This window comes from Carettochelys insculpta, chromosome 16, assembly GCF_033958435.1.
Source record: "Carettochelys insculpta isolate YL-2023 chromosome 16, ASM3395843v1, whole genome shotgun sequence".
Lineage (NCBI taxonomy): Eukaryota > Metazoa > Chordata > Testudines > Carettochelyidae > Carettochelys > Carettochelys insculpta.
This window is the reverse complement of record NC_134152.1, coordinates 30491798-30509297: the sequence shown is the minus strand read 5'-3', so window position 1 is coordinate 30509297 and position 17500 is coordinate 30491798. Positions and strand designations below refer to the sequence as shown.

Here is a 17500-nt window from a genome sequence, read left to right as displayed (position 1 = left end):
GGGGTGCTCTTGCCTGTATTTCGGTCCTCACTCCAAATCAGTGTGGGAAACATGGTGATTAATTAAGGGCCCATTGACTGAAGTGGATCAGCACTCAGTGGCTGTTTTCAGAACACAAAATTCTTCTGCTTTAGCAACACAGAAACCCCATGTGCAGGGGAAGGGTGTAATTTTTTTGTCCGTAACCAGGGGCGGAATTCCAGATCTTTGCACTTCAGTATGTCCTAGTTTTGAGGGGAGGGTGAGTGTACGCAGGCGTCTTTTGCTGTGAGTCAAAGACTGGCCAATTAGCAGGGAGTTGGGTAGGTTTGCTGTCTCAAAGTAGAATAAGCAGCAGTGGTGCCAGACCTTTCCATATCTTGCTCCAACCTCCTGGTTTTACCTGTAGTCTTAAAAAAACCTGAGGACCGCATTCCTCAGTGGAGAATGATGCCTGAACAGCTGCTGATTCTAACCTGCTGGAACTGTCCCCACTATAGGTTGAAGCTCTCTAATCCAGAACTCTCTCGTTAGTTAGTTGGGCAACCACTTCTCATGGGTGTGGCCAACATTCCCGTGGTCCCATGCAGTTTGCTTACAGCCACCAGTCCCGACTCCCAGTGTTCTGTGCTGTTATTTAGCTGTAATTCACCCCTCGGTGTCTTCTGAGAGCCCTGTCAGCAGCGGAAGTGTTGGTGATGTGCTAGACAATATCGACCTCCCGTTGTTGCACAAATTCTCTCATCCAGCACTGGTCTAGTCCTGAAGGTGCCGGACGAGAGAGGGTCGACCTGTATAGTGTTCAGAGCACTTGGGAATTAAGGGTGTCTTCACAATTCATATCCACTTATTTGGAAGCCATAGGATACCAAATCTTTTGGGGCTCTGCTCTTGTGAAACTGGGTGGAAATATTGGACCACCTCTTGGGGTTATGTGCCCATGGGAAAATGTCCCCATGGGAAAATATATTAATCCAGCCACAGTAGGGTTTATGATCAGGCTGGTGCAATACTAGAAGAGCCCTTTGGTGTCACTCCAACCCTGCTCACCGTGGAGGTCTTGCTCCAAGTGTTGCACCATGCAGTTTGCACAATGATTAATGGATCAGTCCACCAATCGGCAGATGTGGTGTGCACTATCCCTATTATTTGCTGGTTCGCTAGGTCAGAATACCTTTGTGGGTGCAGGATTCCTGTACACAAATAAGGATGGGGGATAGGTATAGTCTTCACCTTCTACTGCAGATGAATACATCCTGTCTGACTCCTGGCACTGATCAGTTTAGAATGGCTATGTGCAAGGCGATTGTTGTTGTTGCTTTTAAACAAAAAAAAAAATCAAACTGGGTTTTTACACTGAGCAGCTCCTGGTGCAATTTCGGGAAGAGTGTTTCTCTTGCAGATTTCTTTGCTAAGGAATAAGTCAGAGAGTCAGCACAAGAATAGCAACGAGGCATCCCTTTGTGACTTGCGAAGGTTTCCCTCTTGCAGCTTCCAACATTCTGCAGTGGGTGCTGGCATTTATCACAGCTAACGGCTTTAAGAAAGCTGGAACTGTTCAGAAACCCATTTGCCCAGCACATGATGAGTCTGCTACGCAGCCTACTCTTAATTAAATGAAGCCTTGAGAAAAGGGCCCTAATGAGATTTCAATTTGTAGATTAAAAGAGGTGAGAAAGACTTGTGCAGTTTGTCCTGGATTGAGAGCTCTGGCTTCTAACCTAGAAAAGCCTGTGTAGAGGCCTTCTAAAATTATTATTTTATGTCGGCTCCAGGATACCCAATCACAATGTAATGATGGGTCAGGACTGCAACAGGAAGGCTGGAATTGAGGTGCATCATCAGAGTCATTAAGGGGAAGTTTCCACAGCAAGGGCTCCATGCAGCCTCTGATTCACTCTAGCACGCGTTTTCAGTCTCTCATTTTCATAGGCACTGACATGTCCATTTAGAGACAGTTAAAAAAAAAACCCACCAGAAAATGAATTGACTTAATGCTATTCAAAAACTACTTTGACTGCAGATACGGACTCAGAGGAAGATGATGAATCCCTGAAGGACGGGTGGCCTTTACAGTCTCCCAACAGCTCCAAAGCGAGAGCCTCCAGTCTCTACAGCGTAGGAGCCAAAAAGAGCAGCAAGCAAGGTGGAGGTCTCAAGCCAGCCAAGAGGGGCGCGCCAGCCAGTAGAACTCTGAAATCTAAACAGGCCGCAAGCAGCAAGCAGCAGTTTTGCTTGCTGCTTCGGGAGGCTGCGTCTTCGTTCAGTGACTCTTCGGAGGACTCATTCGATCAAGGTTACTAGATTATAACAAACACAAAACAAAACCAGCACTTATCTTCCATGTTTGTAGAGTGAGAGGATGAGCGCGCACGCGTGTGTGTGTGAGAGAGAGAGAGAGAGAGACGGGTGGCAACACTTGAGGTCAGCCATCTTTGATGGTCAAAGGAGGGGCGGCCATCTTTGTCCTTGGCAGCGTAGGCTGCTGTATCAATATCATTTATTTTTTATTTTTTTTATACTTGTATCATTGTGATATTATTATTGGCTGGCTCTTTTAGAGCTTTTAAATTGACTGGATTTTAGGCTCTGCCTGTCCCCAGCTTTCCTCTTTCCCTCCCTCCCTTTCGTCCCTCTTCCCCCGCACCCCATTCCTTGCTGCCACTGCCACCACCATTATATTATTTTTTTTAAATATATTTATATATATTATTTGGCCTGGGGCTTGTGGAGATCTGGAAGGAGCCATTTGGTTTGATTTATAATGGGGTTCTGTTGTGTGGGTGCGTGATGTGATGTTTGTACTGCGATTTGGTATACCAAGTTTTATTAAACATATCGAGTTCATTTTTAACTAAACCTGTGTACCTTGTCTCTCTTGCTGTGTCTCTTAATAGGCGATTTAGGATGCCGCTTCCACTTCATCCCGCTGTACCTACCCTTTTCTCCCACTCCCACCGAGTAGAACTGGAATTAACATAGCACTGGGCGCGCTCTATTATTCAAATATCCCTGTTTGCATTGGCACTTGATACATTTTCCAGAATGAAATAAACATAGGTTGTTCTCTCCCTCTCCCTGCTTTTAATTTCATTTTTTATATTTTGCATAAGTTTTTCATTTTAATTTTTTTCCTAATAGAATTTTTGCAGCAGGCACTAAAATATTAATCATTTATGGATATTATTTATCTTTCTGCTTCAGAAGGGTAGCTTAGTATTTGTCCTACAATTATTTAGAACCCAGATATTTTTTTCTTTTATTTAAATTGTTCAGATCTTGTACTTTAACCCACAGATGCTCGAGGATGTGGAAATTAGAGCACTGAATTTGATTCTCTTGGGAGAAAGTTTCTTCCCAACCCCATTGGCTTATTGTCTGCCAGTTGTCAGCTTTTAAGTAGGAAAAGAGATCACATGCAACTTTTCCTCAAGAGACACGAGATAGTTTCTCTTTTAGAACACATTCATTAAGTAGTAGTCATGGGGAGGAAAGTCATTGTAATGAGTCCTGGAATTTTGAAGCTCAACTCCCAAAAGAAGCTAGATCATCTGGACTGTTAAGTAAGGGAAGTGGAGTTCCCAATTGTAAATAGAAAAGTAAAAGGTTAACAAAACATTGTAAATTTGCACTGTGTGTAGCAAAATCTTTGTAGCAGTTACAGTCTGCATCAGAGAGCTGTTGTTGGCTAGGGAAGTTTTGTTTAAGCTTTTGATCTATCTTAACCTCTCCTCTCTTCTCTCCTCCAGTCTCACCCTCCCAACAAAAACAAGTTACCCGTTTTTAAGAATCAGAATACAGCATAAAAGCTAGAGAACGAATGTTTCAGAGAAGAGACGTTTTATTCCTTAGAGAACCTGAAATGAGTCAGTCTTCGTGATTGCCTTTAAGGGCATAGGGCTTTTGTTTTGTTTTGTTTTTGTTTTGCTTTTTCCCCCTGAAGAAATGGATTGAGCTTCCATTCTGTTTTGCTTCCTTCCCGCACCCACCTGCTTCTTCATTATTTATTTATTTGTTGCTACTGCTGCTACTGCTGTTGGAAATTTTGAGGATATCAATCCCCTTTAGATGCCAAAGTTCTTCAAGTTTATCTACCGAACTTGTTCCGGAAAAAGCAGATAGATAAGAGGCTTATGAACCCAAACTGGCTGTGGGAATATTTCAAACAACCTATCCAAGATCCCAATTTCACAGGGAATCTGGACTAAGGGTGGGGAGGAAATGCATTTAATTAAAACAACCCATTCTCTCATGTCATTTAGTTGTGGGGAGACAAAATGAAAAACACTGGGGAGGGGAAGGGGAGTTTGGTGGGGGAGGGAGGAGGGATTATTGATTCTGGGTTTCCTGCAAATAAATCTTTTTCTCCAAAGCATTTCTTTTAAGGGATATTTGGGTAATAGGGTTTCTAATGACTTTCCCTGATACTAAAACGATTAATAACCTCAGCTTTTCTGGAAGTGCTCGCTTTCTTCTTGCAGCTGCTTGGCCAACCCCTTCACCCCTGACCCCTATCCATGATGCTTTGAATGTCTGTATCGGTCTCTTGCATTTGCTCTCACGCTGCACTAAAGAAGCAAAGTGATTGGCTGGGAGTAGGGCAGACACTGCTCAGCGAGGGGTCACTAACCATGAACCTGACCATTGTTATGTAGGTAGGCAAAATACCTTTTCTTTATGTCATCTGTAAACCTGAGACGTTTTGCTGTTAAACCCCGTTAATGATAACACATAGACGTTTGCATTTGCTGAGTTATTTTAATTTGAAGATCGTCAATGTTCACTTTGATTTCTCTGTCATGAAGAAACTTGCGAGGAAGCTTTGCTTGAGTGTGTATGTTTGCTGAGGACTCCAGAAAAGCCTTACAGTTGTAAAACTTCCTTAGGGGAAATCTCCCCCCAAACAAAGGGAAGGACTTACTCCGCAGGGTGTAGCCAATATGGGAAGCTTTGCCACTTCCTGTAATGGTCCTGCCCTTATTCTAAAGGAATTCCTGAAGCTGTGATCTAGAACCCACTGATGCATTACTTAAATCAATTATACCAATTCTTTAGAATCATTTAAGGGGCAGGTGATTAGATTCCACTGGTTTATTACGGGATAAATGTCTCCAGCTGGGGAGGGACGAATAGGGTGTGGGAAAGGGGGGTGATTAAAAAAAATGTGGATCTTTAGTTCTGGGAAGAGTTGACTTGTCTTGATGGCTTGCAAGATTCTTACCTGGTTGTAAAAAGTTGACCACAGAAAACCCTGGTTTTTCTTTATCTTTTGCTTAATGGGGGCATTCTTTTTTCTTGCTGAGTAAACAATATTGTTGTATTCCGAAGTGAGTAAATCTTGCATTGTGAGAAAATCATCCTTTGATAACAACCATGTAAGAACTTTGCAAGTTCTTTGATTGTAACACTGTGAACTTGGAATAAAGAGGCACATTTCCTCCACCCTTTGTATTTTTGTTTTCCTTATAAAAAAATCTTGCTTCTTTTTTTCCCCAGTTCTTCCCCCCTCAGCTGTAGAACTTTTACCCCATATTAAATCAGTCAGATTTAACAACACGTCTGAAATTGATCCTAAGGAATTGGTATAATTTTTTGGCGATGCACCTTGTTTCTGGAGTCAGCAGCAGAACTCTTGAGGGGCAAAATCTTAAAGAATGGAAGACTGTGTTTGAAAAACGATGTACAATCTTAAGAGGGGAAAATTTAAAAAATAATATCCAGAACTGGACAGATGAATCCAATCTGGATATGAAGGACCCATCAGCTGTCTAAAGTCTGCCTGCACTTAGCCTGCTTTGTATGCTGTAGGCCTGCTCGGCGTTATGACAAAACCATGCTATTTTTTTTCAGTGTGAAATAAATGTGTGTGTATTTTTACTCCCCTTTCTCCTCTGCCCATCCTCTCTACCCTTTTCCAAATCTGTCCTGTTACATCAATCTCTGCCAACTAAATGACATACCAATTCCTGTCCATCATTAACAATCAATTCATTTACTGCTTTCTTAACAAGAAGAAGCTAGGCTAATATAGATAATAAATGAACACATATTAACAAAACCCCGCACTGGCTCAATCATTTTGAAAAACTAAAGAACAAAGAGAGAATTCAAATTTTCTCTTTCTATTTTTCCTTATTTTGGAGAGACAAATTTTTGTCCATAACATATTTGGTGGCTTTGTTTAATTTGCCATTGATAGCATTTGAACATAAATTTGTGTGTGCATGTGTGCGTGCATATATAATATATATGCCTCTGTGTGTGTGTGTGTGTGTGTGTGTGTGTATCTATTCCTATATATATATGTATACTTGAAAGTTGCAGGTAAACGTTTTTAGTCTTGGGTACATTCTTTTCTTTTCTTCACCAAGTTTTGGTTGGTCAGTGATGTGTGAGGAAAAAGTTCAATGTTTTGAAATTTTTTTCCCCTATCTTTGACCAGTGATCCCTTTTTCCCCATGATGCTTTAAGGCCCTAATTCTGCAACATTGTATATACTTGCTTTACTTTGTGGGAACACCTACATGCTTGAAATTTAAAAACCTGTGAGAGCAACAGAATGTTCAAGCATTAATTTGGCTGCTGTGGGCCACCCATAGTAGCATATATGTCCAGACGGCACACTCAGTATTTAATCCTGAAGCACCTGTTGTTATTGGTTTTGAATTGTCAGCATTTTGAGAGTAGTTAAAGATATTTTTAAGCAGTATCACAGCCAATGAGGTTAATCCCAGCCATAGTTATTGCAAGTTGAAAACTTTTCTTGTCTGTGAAAAAGTGAAGGAGCGCACAGGTTGTGAGAGGTGGCAGAATATCTAACAAAGAAATAAATTGTGTGAACGGTGGAATTAGGAAAAATGATTAGCTTTGTTGTGGCTTTTAAATCTGCTTTATTTTAGAGTGTTTTAAATACAATAGCTGCTGAAGACATCTTATGGACTAAGACAGTGGTCAATAACCTTTCCCAGGCAGTGTGCTGAAATTTGACCTTTTGACCTCTATGTACAGTTCCAGCGGCAGTGATATTTTTAGGTTCTACTTACAACAGCTTCAGCAATAAGTAAAGGTGCAGAGCTTTACTCTGTAGGTGGTGGTTGGCAGCATTAGCTGGGCTTTTGTTAACACACAGGTGGCCTGGCTTTGAGCAAGCTCCCGGCGGCATGGGGAAAGAGAGGCCGAGCTCTCACCTCACGTGCCATTAAAAATCAGCTCTTGGCACACGTGTCGGGGCTTGCTGACCCCTGGGCTAACATATGCTGGGTGACTTTTGCGCTTGCTGAAGAGGAACTTAAGCATTAAATGAAAAGCTTTTCCTTAGTCCCGCTGAATTGCTCATGGCTTTTTTATGTGATTTCATGCTGGTTGACTTCCTGTCTTAAGTGTGGAGGCTGAGCTGAAAGGAGAGTTCAGTGGCTGCTGTCTGGTCCAAGAGGGGACCTGCAGATTTAAAACTGAGTTGCTCCACTTTGAGCTAGACCTCTCAAGCTGTGTCCCAGATTCGTGTCCACCACAGATCAGGCATTAAGGACACCAATGGTCCCTTTTCAATTTTTCAATCCATGGGTGGAATAAGTTTTGTTATGTGCACTGAGGCATGTGCCGATGTGCACCTCTAATTGAAACACCTGCTGTCTGCCCTCTGCTCATCAGCCGGGCAGCTCTTGAATCTCTCCAGGATGGCCACCCAAGCACTCAGCTTACAGGAAACGGGGGATGGCCCTTACCAGTAACTTACCAGTGGGTTAAAATAGATGGCGTGGGGCATTTCTTGTCCAGTGCCGAAATATTCTCTACCCCTCCTGCGAGGAAGAGTTAGTTGTTTAGAACCAAAACTGATAAGGTGAATGACTCCATCATAACCACTTAGCAAATAGGTATGTAAACAGAATAGATGCAGCCTCAGTCACCCAGCTACTGTGTAGTCCATCTGGAAATGGGCTTGGATCAGACAGCGCAGACTTTTAGGGATAGATCATGTGAAAGATTTCTCCATTTTTCCCACTCACTTGGGCTCGTAACTTCACGAGTTCAGTGCTGTAGCTTTACAGATGGGGTCCAGGACTACTTTTCATCGGGTTCTGCTTGTAAATTATCCATGTTTAAAGTCTTGAAAGAAATCCTGTATCTTTGTGCCTCCCAAGGGTCGTGTAAGAAGGAAACAGGCAGATTGTGAAATGAGGCAGGTGCAAATGCCAGTCTTCTTAATTTAAGGAATCAAACAAAAATGGTAGGCATCAACATTACAACCATTTTAGGCCATCTCAGGGGCCCAAAGAGCCAAGCTGTTGGTTCTGTGACTCGATACAACAGTCAAGGCATAGCCCCACCGTGGGAGTGTCTGTGGTAGCTGGGCCTTTGGCCGGCGTGAAGTCTGGACGGGGAGAAGGAGACATCTAGAATTGATGCATCTTTGGTGGCCTCTGTTTTGCCTTTGTTGCCTATAAAGATACCATGGAACATGGATTTAGTTTTCAGAAACTGTCCCAAGGAGGGCAGGCCTCAGCTGACAATGAAGGATTGGCATTGCTGGTCAAGGGCTAGGATTTATAACTCTTCCTGCATGGTGTTAATGGGAGTGTCTTAGGTGCAAGTCAACTTGCTGGCTCTCTTTACAGGAGTAACTTTTGTCTCCCTGATATGGATGTGTTTTAGTTTCACAATTGAACCGCGGAGGAATAGAAGTGGTGTCCTTTTCTGCTTGTGTCTGTGAGAGAAACAAAGCAAGGAAGAGTTATTTTCTCTCTCTCTCTCTCTCTCTCTCTCACTCTCACACACACACTCTCTCTCTCTCTCTCTCTCTCTCTCTTATTTTAGGTCTTTTCCTTGCATGTTGTTAATGTCAGAAATACCAGGTGTGGATTTCCCTGTTTTGCTGGATGACTGGCAAAGGAATGGAAATTTGACACCCCAGGAAGCAAGGCTTGATCAGCTGAAGCAAGGGGAAGGAATTTTCAGTGACCTAAAACTCTTTGGTTTGTTAGTAGCTATTTAACGCTTAACTCCTGCTGTATCGTGTCTCTGAAAAATTCAACATGCTCATTCACCTGGTGAGTGACAGAACGCCAGTAAAAATAGGGAAGGCAAAACTATTGTCTGGATTCCTGTTGTTTCTAAGTTTAAAAAAAAGAAGTCAAAGGGGAGAAATAACTTTTTATTTTTCTTGAGGTTTTCTTGAAGGTTTTTATTTTGGTACAGGGAGTGGGGGAAGAAGCATCAAGGTCATTTGTGCTTATATCAAACAGGGCACAAGTGGAAGGCAAAATGTTTTCCTGTTCAGTTCGTCTTGGAAGAGAGTTTGTGGTTTGATGTCTAGGTTGGCAGTTTAGGTTGCATTTCAGAACCTTAGCCTGTAGGGAACTGAGCACTAGACATCGCTGGTATAAATAACACTCCTATTACTGAAGGAAACCGGACAAGCTTGAGGATCCTAGTTCATTGCTCCTTCCAAACTAGTGCTTTTAAATAGGTTTGCCAGGTCCATTTGGTTGCAATTAACTATACAAATAGATTCCTTTCTAACCAGTACCTACCGGATCACAAGTCAGTAACTAATCACCCTCAAGCTGCTCTACAGACTAACTAGCATGAATGTGCTACAGGGAAGAGACTGAGGCATGCTTCTGAGTGTGCAATCTTCCCCTTACTCCCATCCCCCCGCAATACGCACACACGTGCTTACATATCCACAAGGAGGACCAAACCAAAATGCCCTACGCTTGTATCAGCCCAGGGACGCTGTTTGCAGAAATGTTTGTCCCGTTAAAGCTGGACTCAGGTCTACCTGCAAATGATGCTCCTTCCTGGCCTGGGACTGAAGGGGCATAGGTTGAAAGTTGTATGCAGTGTGTAGCAGATCAATTCTCATCCCCCACCTCCAGAGCAATCTGCTGAAAGTAAACCCTTTAATAACTGCCATTCTCCTCCCTTGTGCCTCTCTCCATCTGCGATTATTTATCTTACATCTTCGAATTTCATCGCTCTTGATCCCCTACCCCCCATCCTTTGCTGTCTTGCCATCTCCGTCTTTGTCTCTGTCTTGCTCTGTGTGTCTCTCCCCTCCCTGCCAGGGCACCTGGTGGTTTCCGGGATTCCCCTTCAGTGCAGGAGAGCTCTGTTGCAGTGGCAGAGCCGTTCCAGTGCTGTCACAAAGCAAAGAATCTCACTGTGAGGAGGGAGAGGCAAAAAGTAATAAACACACCTGAATGTCTTAGCCTAAGCCTCTCTCTCCGTCCTTTGCCCCATGTGGGTTCAGTTGTGGGCTTGGTTTGTTTTTTGGCTGCACGCTAGCATATGCTGTGCCCCTCTGTCTGAACAAAGCTGGTATTAGGTGAGGAGTTCCAGGCACTGTGACTACAAGGGCTTCCCTGTTTTCTGTGGCCTACGGTCGCTGGCTCAGTCTGGGTGGCTCTGCAGCATCAGGGAGGACGCCTGTGGGCTTCACGGTGACAGAAACCCTGCCTCTCTGTTTGCTAGAAAGCTGCAGCCTGATGCACCCGGGCTGAAGGATGGACGGTGGAAGCTGGGTTCGATTTGTAATGGGCTTTCCTTTTCTTCTGCATGCTAGATTCCAGCTCCGAGGAAGATGAGGAGGAGGAAGAGGAGGAAGCAGAGGACTCTGGGATGGACAGCAATGATAGGCTTTCGTCCCCAGCCCTGGACGAGAGCGGTTTGGGCCTGCTAGCGAGGTTTGCGGCAAGTGCTATGCCCAGCCCCATCGTCCCCCCTCCTCTTTCCATCATCCAGCTGGAGGCCAAGCAGAAAGCTAAGAAGAAAGAAGAGCGGCAGAGCCTGATGGGTAAGTCACATGCGGGCGTGGAGGGCAATGGGTGGGTACCAGGAGTGGAGGCTCCCCTCTGTGCTGAACATGGTAGGGCAGTGTTCCCTGTAAGCCGGGTGCTTGGGTGGCCACTCAGGAGAGATTCCAGTGCTGCCCAGCTGAATTGCAGAGTGACCACAGCTGGGTTTTGGTTTTACGGGTGGTGCACATTCATTCATGCCTCGGTGCACATGGAAGAACTTGTTCCACACTGATGGAAAAAGTTAGCGGGGATGTGAGTGGAAGAGCACCTTTTGGCTGAGGAGCATGAATGGAAATATTGGCTCAAGGTTTTCATTCCATGATGGCTTCTAAAGAGAGGGCGCAGAACCCTCCCAGCTCCCCACTCCTTCCTCTGGGCCCCCAGACCTGCCTGGGCAAGGAGTAAAGGCAGCTGGCAGATGCTCTGTGGGGGCAGCAGACCTTGTAGGCTTTAGCGCAACGTTTCCCTGATTAAATAATGAGTCCGTCAGGGTGCAGGTAAAGCTGGACAAGGAAAGGTGCTGTGCCCCATTTCACCTCCTCTCTGCAGTCCCTCCCCGTTCCCATGGAAGCTCTGACTGCAGTCAGCATGGGAGCAGCTCAAGAATATCCGGACTGTGTCCCACCAGCCCAAGGCTCTTGCCTGTTCTGGGTAAGAGAGAGGTATACTTAGCAATGCATAACACTCCCCTGTTCTGCTTTCCCTAGCGTCCATCTCAGCCATGACAACACCTGTTGTCTGGACAGCCCATCTCCCTGAGCTATCTCCTATTGCTTTTCTGCCCTGAGCTGTAATGAGGGAGAGCCACAAAACAAGAAAGAGGGGAGAAAAAAACCTAGGAAAAGAAAACTAGGGTGTTGCTCTATCCAGCACCTCCGTGAGATACACCGAACTCTTCCATCGCTGGCATTCTATTATCCAGAGCTCGCCAATAACTGACCTTTTAAACCATAAGTGAATTGTATTTACGTTTTCCATAAGTGCAGTATATTGAGCATAAATACAGCAAATACAGTACGTTTACAGTGCACAATATGATTGTTGTGGGTAAATAAAGTAATACATTACTCTGCATACATTTTTGTTTGTTGCTTAATAGCTAACCTTGTTTTTCTTCAGTGTTACGCATTGCTAGGTATACCTCTCTATGATCCAGAATCTTTGAATATCCAGCAACCTCCAGGTCCCAGCTCTGTCAGATATGAAAGAGTGTACTGTAGTTGGAGAAGGCTTATCCCCATTGTATAGATGAGGAAACAGAGGGAGTCATTATTAGACTAAAACACAGCAGCTCCATATTCTCGGTCATCCCCTCAGATTGCTTAGACTGCATCTCGCTTTGTCCCTATCTGTCTGCGGCAGTCTCTCTGTTCTATGTTTGTCTTTTCCTCCTCACACACGGTGCTGCAAAAGGCACCCCAGGGTGACATCTTTCTCAGCAGTCAGCTCTATAAAAGTATCATTTATAAACTCGTTATTAATATTTATTAAGTGATAATGGAATTTATGGCATGCTTCTGAATGGAAAATGAGGGCTTCCCTGCGAGTCCAGCTTATTTTAGCACCAGTTCCATGCTCTGTTAGGCTTCCACCAACTCGTTCCAGTAGCCTCTGTGAAGGATTTGTCACAACCACTTCTCATAACCTGTCCCTATTAAAACCTAGTGTGCCTAGAACTTGTCTAATTTGTATTAATAAAAAAGGAGAGTTCGTATCATAACGACGAATGGATCCTTCATTTCAGCCATTGACTGACTTTGCCTTGCACGCTTCCTGATCACCTTGGGGATAGCTGTGTTAGTCTGTAGCGCCACAAAAAACAAGCAGTCCTGTAGCACCTTAAATACTAACAAAAGTATTGAAAAATCTTCAGATTTTCAGATTGGAGTAGATAATAAGAATCCAGGGTTTATATAGCGGGGGTGGGGGGGGTAGGTGGTGGGGAGCAAGGAATCACCTGTCATTGATTGGACCAGTGGAAGAAGTAAATTAAGATACATGGGATGGGCGCCATTCTTGCAAATATCGAAGATGGGGAAATTGCCCTTGTGTAATGTGTAAGGTAATTGAGATCTTTCTTATGCCCGAGGTTAAATATGTCGAATTCGGAAATCAATTCCAGTTCAGATGTCTCCCTTTGTAATCTAGTGGTAAAATCCTGGTTTAGAAGAACAGCTGCTTTCAAATCCTTTATTGACTGTCCAGGAAGGTGAAAGTGTTTCCCCCTAGGTTTCTATGTATTCCAATCCCTGACGTCGGATTTATGGCCATTCGTCTTTTGGTTGAGTTTGTCCAATGTACATGGCAGAGGGGTGTTGCTGGCATATGATGATATCACATTAGCAGATGTGCATGTGTATGAGCCTCTGGTGGCGTGGCTGATGTGGTTAGATCCTGTGAGGGTGTCGCTTGTATGTGGACACAGTTGGCAACAGGGTTTGTTGCAGGGATAGGTTCTTGAGTTAGTGTTTCTCTTCCAATTCATTGTTTTCTTGCAGTGAGTCACCAGGATCCTATATTTCTGTTACTAGCCCTCATGTAGCATGTCTGGATGAATAGCACATACTCCATGTTTCTAACTTCAAGTACAGGAGTGGTACGTGCATACAAATGGGATGATGATATTCAGTAGATTACAGACGTTCCGGTGATGCCTTACATGAGGCATTTTGCATGGAGCACGTGCCAGTTTGCCCTATTCCTAAGCCTATTTTCATAAAGCCCAAAGGACGCCCTGTGACAAATGTACCACAGGGAGGCCAGGCAGTGTTTGCCCTGGGCCGGGTGTATCCCAGTCTGTGGTTGGGTGGGGATGGGAATTGCCTGATTGGGAAAGGAGGCTGGGAAAGAATGAGTTTTGCCTTGGGCTTTGCAGGTCTAAAGTGGCAGCTCTGCTCTCCTTCCCTGCCACCAGTGTTCCCTCTATTTTTAACATTCATGTGTGGAATAAATTACGGGCATCAAGGCATGAGTGGGCCTGCACCACCAATAGAAACACATGTTGCCCACTATGGGTGGCTGTGGGCGCGGTGCTAATCAGCTGGGCAGCACCTGAATCTCTCCTGGACAGATGCCCAAGCGCTCAGCTCACAGGGACCGCTGTCCCCGACCCCAAGCAGCTCTATCAGTTGTTCTAAAGGCGAAGTGGGAGGAAAAGCTGCCTCGAGGTTAGGTCGTTATCTCAGGACTTGGGGTCAGTTCTCCCCTCTGTCACAGCCCTTTGGAGTGACCTGGAGCCAATCACCATAGGATCTTGGCACCTCCGTTCCCCTTCTGTGCAGTAGGGGTAAAGCACAGCCTTACATTGCAGCGGGGCTGGGAGGATGAACACCTTGAAGACTGAGGTGCTCTGATTCTTCAGGAGGGTGGCCAGAAAGGACCTTAGCCGGATCATCCTGTCTCAGATCTCTGCTGTGGTGCAGGCAGGACAGCAGGTGGGGATTTCCACTTGCTAACGGCCAGAGATCGTTTACCTCCCTGAATTTTACAGTGACTACTCAAGCCAATAGCAGAGCCCTTTGATTTCACTGGCCAATCCGAAAACATCACCTTCGAAGCCTCGGGGGTTTTTAATTAAGAAAACATTTCATCCTAACCCAACATACCAAGTGGGTCTGGGTGTGAAGCCCAGCCGCTGCGGGAGGCGTTTGTGTTTTCTGCCAGCTGCCAGACCCTCTGACGCTGAGCCCCGTCCGTAGCTCGTTAGAGGCGTACAGGTTTTTCTGTGGGTGAGGGGAGAAGTTCGGAGGCAGGCAGCAGGCTGGGAGTTGTGGGTTGTTGTGTCTCTGGGGAGGCGGGGAAGGGGAAGTGATGGGAAGTGGTCGTTAAATTCTGACTGGGGTTTGCGCCTTACTCTTGACTCCTCGCAGAGTTCTCGGGGAGCGGGGCGGCGACTGGAGGAGGCATCTCAGTCTGCTCATTTCCTGGTGTGGCTTGTTGCAGTGAACTTAGGTGAAAATTTGAAGGGGTTTTTTTTTTTTGTATATAAATTAAGATTTCTCATAGGTTTTTGTTTTAAAATTTTATTGTAGAACTGGAGAGGGCCTTGAGAGGTCACTGAGTCTGGTCCCCTGTCCTCACAGCAGGACCTATCACCATCCCTGACAGATTTTTTTCTTAAGTCTAACCTGCCCCAGGCCCTGGGAAAAGGTCCCCCAAGGAATGAACTCTCAGCCCTGGATGTTCTTGGGGGAGTTTGACCACACACTGCAAGTGTAAAGTCTAGCACCAAAGCCGAAGGCTGCTGGGCCCTTACCTCAGTAGCGTGTTGGTTGATGGTTTGACCCCCTTCTCTTTAGGAACGGAGTTTGAATACACCGACTCGGAGAGTGAGATAAAGATTCGGAAGAAATCTCCCTCTGGGCTGCTGCGTGGGAAGAAGGGGCTGCTGGAACCAGGCAGTGCCCCCGCGGTCCAGGCAGCCAGCAGTATGGAGCCCAGTCCCGGCAGCACAGACAAAGCCAAAACTGGGGCCGAGAAAGGCCGGAAGCTGAAAAAATTCAAGTCCCCCAAAGAGCTGAGCTTTGAGCTGGGGCTGGAGGCGAGTGACGACGACTTGTGGAACCGACGCCGGAGCGAACGCATCTTCCTCCACGACGCCAGCGCTTCTTTGCCCGTGCCCATGCCCAGCCTGCCCGCGAGCTCCACCCCCGTTGCCAAGCCCAGCCGCTGCGGGAAGGGGGCACCGCTGAGCCCCAAAAAGGATGGGAGCAAAGGGAAGGAAAGGAAAGAGCTCAGCAAGGTAGGAGCTGCTTTGCTGGCATGGGCCAGGGAGCTGGCGGTGTGACAGACTTGCGGGGCACAGTGGGGCGTGGAGGAAAGTGGGGCTGGGAGGTCAGTTCCAGGGATCCTGGCATTCGGAGGGAGGTGAGTTGAATGTCAGCTGGGTGGTGCTCCAGGGAAGCACCTTCCCCATGAAGGATCTTTCGTTCTCCACAGCTGCCCAGTTAAATGCTCCTCCCTGAGCATACCACACCCTGGGTCAGAGGCTCCTGGGGAGTTCCTGCCCCCACTGAAGGGGCGGTAAAACTCCCACTGACGGCAGTGGGCAGGCGCTAACCCCGAGGCTAGCCATGCAATCCTTTCTCTTCCCCACTGGGAAATGCTCTCTGTCCCCACCCCAGAAACCCAGAAAATTCTCTTGGTCCCCACCCCAGAAACCCTGTCCTGCCGTCATACGGAAAAGCCCTGCCTCACCCCCAAAGCCTTCCCTGATCTAGCCCCCTCTGCCTTCCTCACCCACCCCATGGCCTTTGAGGCACTTGTCCTGTTGCCCAGTGACACCCTAGAGCCTTGCGTGCGCTGGGAGTGGCTGCGATCTCTTGCCAGTCACTTGCTAACCAGCTTGATGAAGCAGTAGGTTCCTTTGGCTCCAGTTGGGCCCGTTCGTCAGTTACTGGGGAGACTGGATTACGGGGAGACTTAGACAAGCCATGACACGGCAGCAGCGAGGGCCCTTTCCCAGCAGTTCGGGAGGAAGGACTGACGGGCGGGAGGTGCCGGCTGGGCTAATGATAAGCTCTCGCTGGAATGACCCTGCTGGATGCAGGGTGCCAGCGAGGCAGTGGGAACTGTGATACGGCGCAAGCACCTGGCAAGCTGCCCACTTGGGCTCGCCCCCGTGGTGGCCGGAGTCCTTACTTGTGGCTCGTTTTGAACACGAACGGCCGTACACTCCTTTGCTCCGTCTTTCCCGTCACTCGCTAGTGAGCCTGACTGACGGAGCCTTTCTGCGGGCCGGGGGGTTGTTCTGTGTGTGCTTTTAGCAGAGGAAGAAAGGTAAAGAGGCCCCTTGCTGCTCCTCCTCCTCTTCCGTGTCTCCCCCTGGCACCTCCAGCTCCCCCTCTGATGCCCGGCTCAGCCTAGCCAGCTCCCTGAGCTCCAGCAAGAAGAGTAAAGCCAAGGTGAAGGCAAAGGAAGTGAAGAAAGAGGTGAGGGTTGACTCCATAGGCTGAAGTCAGTCTGTAGCAAGACAGCTGGGTCTCTGCTTCCTCCTCGCCCTCTTGCACTGGGACGGGGGAAGGCAGACGCCCCTGTTTGGGAGCTGGGGCATTGGTAGTGCTATGACGCGTTCTCACTAATGGGTCTGGGGCAGGGTGGCATTGGGAGTTGTACAGAAATGCCCCTTCACGGGGGATCGGACTTGGTTTGGTTTAGGTTCGCCTCTTGCTGGGAAGCGTAAGGACCCAGGTAACGGTAGAACGCGCCAAGTAGTGAGTCGTCTAGGGCCCGAGGGAAGGTTCCTCCAGGGCAGGGCAGAGCAGAGCGCGCAGGGCAGAGTGGGCTTGCAAATCAAATTCCACGTGTGCACAGAAGATGTGGCCCCATTCCGGCACCGTTGGGGTGTTGCTGGACCAGAGAGCAGGTGTTGCGGACTGAGGCGAGGGGTGCTGGGCTGCCCCTTCACCATGGAGTCCCTCCTCTCCAGTCCCAGGCTGTGAGCGATACCAGCCCTTTGGCAGCCGAAACACCATTTGGTCAGGGCTGTCCTGGGTAACCCCCCTCCAGTGCCCCACGCACAGGCCCCAAGGCAACTGCAGGCCCTGCTCCAGCCCCACCCTGACTCTTTCTCCCCTCCCCCAGGCCAGGGGGCCCAGGGATTAGCTAGGGCTGAGGGCCAGGTGCGACGGAGGCAGCAGTGGCCACTTCCCCCGCTCCCCCAGCGCTCCCCACGCTGGCAGTGGGAGCAGCAGCCAGCTTTGCTGCACTCCTCGGTGGGTGCA

The 17500-nt window shown here is 47.2% G+C and overlaps 1 protein-coding gene across 2 annotated transcripts in view; it reads left to right on the top strand.

The window, feature by feature from the left end:
- The window catches only part of TNRC18 (trinucleotide repeat containing 18), a 92164-nt gene that overhangs the window by 60799 nt on the left and 13865 nt on the right, over positions 1-17500 (top strand). Inside the window, exons 15-18 of one of the 2 annotated variants that reach the window (XM_075010896.1) lie at positions 2003-2275; positions 10544-10774; positions 15077-15519; positions 16544-16708. In XM_075010896.1, the coding sequence (XP_074866997.1) occupies positions 2003-2275; positions 10544-10774; positions 15077-15519; positions 16544-16708 (1112 nt within the window). The remainder of the gene's footprint in view (positions 1-2002; positions 2276-10543; positions 10775-15076; positions 15520-16543; positions 16709-17500) is intronic. The other variant, XM_075010895.1, reaches the window with a different exon arrangement.